At 60.2% G+C, this 6000-nt stretch overlaps 1 protein-coding gene across 1 annotated transcript in view; it reads right to left on the bottom strand.

Moving 5' to 3' along the window:
• Positions 1-1233: 1233 nt before the first annotated feature.
• The window catches only part of HS3ST6 (heparan sulfate-glucosamine 3-sulfotransferase 6), an 11496-nt gene continuing 6729 nt past the window's right edge, over positions 1234-6000 (bottom strand). Inside the window, exon 2 of the mRNA XM_022594487.3 lies at positions 1234-1984. Coding sequence (XP_022450195.1) covers positions 1369-1984 — 616 coding nt within the window. The 3' untranslated portion in view covers positions 1234-1368. The remainder of the gene's footprint in view (positions 1985-6000) is intronic.

Here is a 6000-nt window from a genome sequence, read left to right as displayed (position 1 = left end):
GCAAGGGCCCAGGGCATGCCAGGCCTGGGCCTAAGGGGCCCTGGAGGTCATTGTCAGGGCATCTGGTGGGCATCTGGCAGACAGCACTGTGGCCAGGAGCAGGTGACAGTCATTACTGAGAGGCCCTGCATTTCTGGGGGGAGATGGACGGACAGGGCGCCCCAGCCTGCCTGAGTCTGGCCTAACTTGGTTAAGAGCTGAGCTGGCAGCTGGGCTGCAGCTGGGTGTTCATTCTTGCCCATTCCCAGGGGAGGAAGCTGAATAAACACCACAAAAGTGGGGCATGGAGGGCCTGGGGGAGTGGGCGTGCCCTGCAGTCTGGTGGGTGGGGCCTGTGGTGGGCAGTGCCTGGGTAGGTGACGCATGGTTGTGCAGGGAGCTCCTTGGAGGCTGTTAGAAGAAACATGCTGGGACTTCCCTAGTGGGGCAGTGGTTAAGAATCCACCTGCCAATGCAGGGGACACGGGTTCGATCCCTGGGCCAGGAAGATCCCACATGCTGCGGAGCAACTAAGCCCGTGCGCCACAACTACTGAGCCTGTGCTCTAGAGCCCATGAGCCACAACTACTGACCCCGCGTGCCTAGAGCCTGTGCTCCACAACAAGAGAAGCCACCACAATGAGAAGGCCACGCACCGCAACGAAGAGTAGCCCCCGCTTGACGCAATTTGAGAAAGCCCGCACGCAACAACGAAGACCCAACTCAGCCAAATAATTAACTAATTAATTTTTTTAAAAAAAGGAAACACCCAGCACACGGGAGTCACCTCATACCCGCTGTCCAGAGATTCCACCAGGTTTCCAGGAGGGAGTGTTCAGTGGGCACAGGGACACAGAATTAGCTGAGGTCATGGGTGCAGCCTAAAGAACCAGACAGACCCAGCTTTAATCCTGCCCCACCACTCAAGCAACCTGGGTCCTCAGTTTCCCCATTCGGAATATGGGACAACCCAGCTTGGCATCCCAGGGCTGAGAAGAGAGCCTGAGGGTGGTCCCCAGAGTCACCAGGGCTGAGCTGTATGTCACCGAGCAGGCCCCAAACCTCTCTGAGCCTAAGTTACTCACTTGTGACAGGTGGCCAAGTTCACTGCCCACCTCGAGGGATAGACAAGGATCGGATTTTTAACCATTCCCAGCATGAACAGTGCCCAGTAACGTTAGCTGGCAGGATTATCATCCCCGCAGGAGGTGGCACCTCCAACCCCACCCTGCAACCCTCAAGGGCACATAGAAGAACACAGATCCAAACTTTATTTTGTAAATATTTCTCTCTGCCCAGCCCTGTGTACAGGGCCCACTCCGGCTGGGTGACAGGCATAAATTAAGGTCACTGAGAGTCCCCAGGCAGGGCGTGGGTTCCCCAGCCCCATTAGTCCCAGCCGAAGTCCTGGCCGGTCATTTGGTAGAACTTGCGGTTAAAGGGCCGGTAGAAGGCCCGCAGGCGCTGGACCATGGCCTCAGGCACACGTGGGTGGGGCCGGCCCTTGGACTTGCCCAGGCAGCGGGGACGGCCGCTGCCCTGGGCCTTCTTGAGGCAGGGGAAGCCCTTGGTGGCGTTGAAGTAGAAGTGCTTGTCTGTGACCACCCGCTTGAGACCCAAGAAGTCCTGCACGTGGCCCAGCTCCCTAGCTGGGTCGCTGACCAGGCGCTCGCCGCTAACAAAGAGGAAGCGGGACAGCGGGAAGTAACGCAGCCAGTTGTCCAGGTGCTGGGCGTACAGGCCGATGCGCACGGCACTCCAGGCCGTGTCCACAGGGCCCAGGCCTCGGCGGAAGGCCAGGGTGCCAAAGCTGGGCAGGCCCGGTGTCTTGGAGAGCATCTGCGCATAGTCAGAGATGGCCCGGGTCACGGGGTTCCGCACGACCACGATCAGCTTCGTGGCCGGGGACATGCCGTGGATGCGGCGTGGGGCCTCCCGGGTCACGAAATAGCTGGGGGTCTTCTCCATGGTGATCTGCCCATCCAGGGTGCGGGGCATCAGGCTCCTGTGGGAAGGTGGGTGGAGAGGGGGGCATGAGCAGGTGCTGGCCCTCCTCCAGTCCTCCCATGCTAGACCGGCCCCCAGAGGCCCGAGACTAACCTCCCCTTCCTCCAGGGAAGCCCCATACCTACAAGACAGGCGAGCCTCCCCATCTCCCCTTCCCCACCAGGCCCACCCATCCTAAGTGTCTGGGTGGGCAGCCTGGGGTGTGGGCCGTGAGGGCGCCCAGCCTCAGCACAGGCTCACAGTAGGGGCCCATCCTCCAAGGCTATCCACACCCCTCCCAGAGCTTGACTGCACCCCAACCTTGACACTGCTGTGCCTCTCACCCCAGACCCAGCACTCCCCAGACTTGCCACCCACAAGGCTCCACCCACCATCCCCACCCCCACAGGCCCCTGCACTGTAATTACCCCAGTCACACTTTCATTAAGTGGCTGATGGTGTCCCTTGAATTAGGCCATTAGTTACTGACAAGTGTCCCCAAAAATGGGCAGCTGCCCCTCCTATCACTCCCTCCCCTGCATGGCGTCTCCCGCCTTTGGTGGCAGCCCTGCTAATTCTCCCCGACCTGGGCCCCCCAGAATGCTGAAAGCCACAGCGCAGCCCAGGACACTGGAGAGGTCATTGAAGCAGCCTGAGGATCTGTCTCAAGACCCCAGCCGCCTGGGTTGCCCAGACCCGGCTTGGAACCCATGGTGCAAGGCTGCAGCTGCAGCATTTCCGAGCAATCCTCTCATTCTGACCAGGGGTGGGGGTTGGGGGGTGGAGGAACCTTGGAACCATCCCAAGGTTCCGGGGGAGTCAGCTGGTGACAGACCCCTGACAACCCCAAACCTGGGGAAGCCCATCCTAGCACCCCACCCAGGCAGTCCAGGGACCCTGGGTAGCATCCTGAGGCCACCCTGCCAGCCAGGTAGAACAGGGTGGGGAGGGGCAGGGTGCAGCAGCAGGGCCAGCTGAGCAAACAGCTCCGAGGGAGGACTGGGAACTAGGTCAACAGAGGCAGAGGCTATCAGGCTCTGTGCTAGGGACGGGGTGGGGGGTGTCTCTGTCCCCCATCTCTGAAGGAGCTGCCCCCAATCCCACTGGCAGCCCTCAGGACTGGCCCCAGCCAGGAGGGTGACACACAGGACAAAATTCAGGTCTCATCCAGCCTAGTGACCCCCAGACACGAGCTTCTGAGAGACAGTCTCCTCTTCCTGCTCAGGCCAGGTGGACACCCAGGCGTACAGGCACACGAGTTGGCGTGCTCAGCTTGGAGGGTGCTGATGTCGGGACTGGAGAACGTGCACACATGAGTCCCAGGCATGCCACGAGCTCCCCTGACACCACCCTCTTGGCTCGGGGGAGTGGGGTGGGTTGCAGGGTCTGCCGGCTGTGGGAGCTGCCCCCCCCTCAAACTAAGGCCCTGGGCAGAGCTGGTCTACAGAAGTCATGGGAGACAATTCTGCTCCCCCCATGTCCCAGGAGTGATCTGGGACTCCTTCCACCCCACTCACTGCCCCACTTGAGGCTCAGAGATGGAGCAGGAAGTGTTGGGATGGATGCCGGCTGCAGCTGCTGGGAGGCGGTGTTGGCTTGGCTTCTGCTCCCAGGAATCCAGGTGGGAATTGCACCCAGCCCTCCCTGTGAATAAGTTCAAAGAGAACTTGGGTGGGAACAAGGCCAAGGGCTGAGGTTCAGGACTGCAGCCTGGGGTAGCCAGCTCAGGGAACCCCCCTTCCCACAAGAGGGAGGACAAAAGAAGGCGGATCTCCCCTCACTGGACCTCGATGCTGAGACCCACAGACATAAGCCAGTGCCGACAGAGGTCATCAGAAATCACCGCCCTCCGTTTATCACCCTCCTGAGGGAGGGAACCAGCCCTGACTGCTCTGGGACCCTCCTCACCGACCTCTGACACCCCCTTCCCATCCCTTTCCTCCCCCAGGTGCCCAGTGACCCCAGGAGCACCCTCTTTCCTTCTCCAGGCTGGGCTCACCTGGTTCTGAGTATCCCCACCCCTTCCGGCCTGCCTGGGGGGAGGGGCTGCAAGGAAGCGGACAAAAATTAGAGGGACCTTAGCACCCACTGCTGTTTTCTCTCCAAGGAAGTCAGAGGAGAGGAAGTCAGGGAGGTGCCCCCAGCCCCACCGTGGAAGGGGGATGGGAAGGGGGATAGGGGAGGCTGACTTTCCAGGCCCACTCTTGCCACAAACCAGCTTTGAGATCTGAGATCTTTGGGATCAATTACTCAACCTCCCCAGGCCTCAGAAGCCTGTCCCCAGCCAGCCAGGCACAGAGGAGCGGGGGATGGGGGCTTCTTGGGGGTGGGAGAGACTGGGGAGACGATGAGAGGAACTTGACTCTGACCCCCACACGGCAAACATCTGACAAGTTGCTCTGTGGACACTCCCTCCCTGCTCATCTGGTCTGCATTTCCCTGCGGCTTCCATCCAGCCCCAGGCAACTCTCCCTCCTCTGTCTCAGCCCCACCCCCACCCCTCTATCCTGCACCTCGCCTGGGCCTCATCCAGCAGGGCCTGGGACTCAGCAGAAACCAGCTATGGTTCCTGTCTGGAACAACACGGTACCAGGAGCCAAGGGGGTGGCCCTACCTGTATCCCTCCTGGTCTCTGTGCTTTTCCAAAATACTAAGGTCAAAGTACAGCCCCCACCTGCCCCCAGACAGGGCGCCCCCTTCTGAACTGAGACTTGGGGGTGTTTGTCTGTGTGACCCCAGCACCTGCCAAACAGAAGGTGCTCAATGAGTCAGTGACTAGATGAACAAATGCTGTGTGAGCTTGGGGACACTTGGGGGTCACGGTCCCCAAGAAGGAGGATCCTCAAGAGCCTGAGGGATGAGCTGAGGCCCAGGGAGGGGGACTGGTTTGGCCAAGGTCAACTTTGAGCAGCCCAGCACCCCTGCCACGGCCAAGGGAAGGGCCAGAGTCACTGCCTGGTCACAGCCCAGTGGGAACAGGTGTCCCAGAAAGTCAACTGGGGGCACTGGCCACTGCTCCTCTACTCACCGCCCCACACCCCCACCACCAAGAACAGGCTCTGGAGGCTGGGCCCAGGGTCCTGAGAGCAGACAAGGCCACCAGACCCTCCCTGCCCGGGGGCTGGGCATCCTCTTTGCAGCTGGGGAAACAGGCAGGGGTGGGCATTTTCAGAGGTTCACTGCACACTCACAGCTGGTTGGAAGAACAGTCAGGTTCAGAGGCACAGGTGCCTGTGAGCAACACCATGCCCACGTGCACATACATCAGCACACAGCCTCGTCCCTTGGAAGGCACGTGGACACACGCACTCCAGAAGCTCAGCCCTGCACCAGCCAGTGAAGGGTCAGCACTAGCCAGTCCCGAGGGACAGCTCCAGATTAAAGGGGCAGAAGCCACGGACCTGACCCTCTGCCTCCTCTGCAGCACCCCTCCCCGCAGTGTGGTGGCTGGGCTGAGGAAGGAGAAAGTCTCCTCTACCAGACTTAAACAGGCTGCTGAATCATCCCACTCCCATCTCCGGCCTCAGGGACACCAATGTCCCAAGAGCCCCTCCCCTGTGCTGAGGATCTGACCCCGAATCTGGGTCCAGCTGGCTTCCTCTCAGGCCCCTCAGGCTCCCCAGACCAGTCCCCCAGAGCTGAAGCATGTGCCCAGAGAGGGCCTGGATAGGCTCTCAGGATCCCTGGCTCTTTGGGAGCCTTTTTAGGTCTAAACCCAATTCTAGACTCTCCTGCAGCCCCTCATTAGCCCAGCTTATGGGGTCAGTAGTGAGCTCTGAAATTTGCACTATGGTTAACAGTGTGTCCTTCCCCTTCTCCATCCTCCTCCTTTCCCCCTCCTCTTCTTCCTCTGCACAGAAGTGAGGAATTAGGGATGCTTTCAGATGCTGAAGCACTGTCAGAGTGCGGTAGTGGTTTCTCCCTGAGTGTTGAGAATGCAGGGATTCAGACAGCTGGGTCCAGGGATGGACTCACCTCCCCCCTCACCACACAACTTCCCTAGACCTCTGACAGCAGCAACCCTTCAGAGTTCAT

This window comes from Delphinapterus leucas, chromosome 15, assembly GCF_059928025.1.
Source record: "Delphinapterus leucas isolate spDelLeu-1000000601 "Yukka" chromosome 15, BTC_Dleu_Yukka2, whole genome shotgun sequence".
Lineage (NCBI taxonomy): Eukaryota > Metazoa > Chordata > Mammalia > Artiodactyla > Monodontidae > Delphinapterus > Delphinapterus leucas.
The sequence above is the reverse complement of the archived record's forward strand: the minus strand, read 5'-3'. Positions and strand labels throughout refer to the sequence as shown.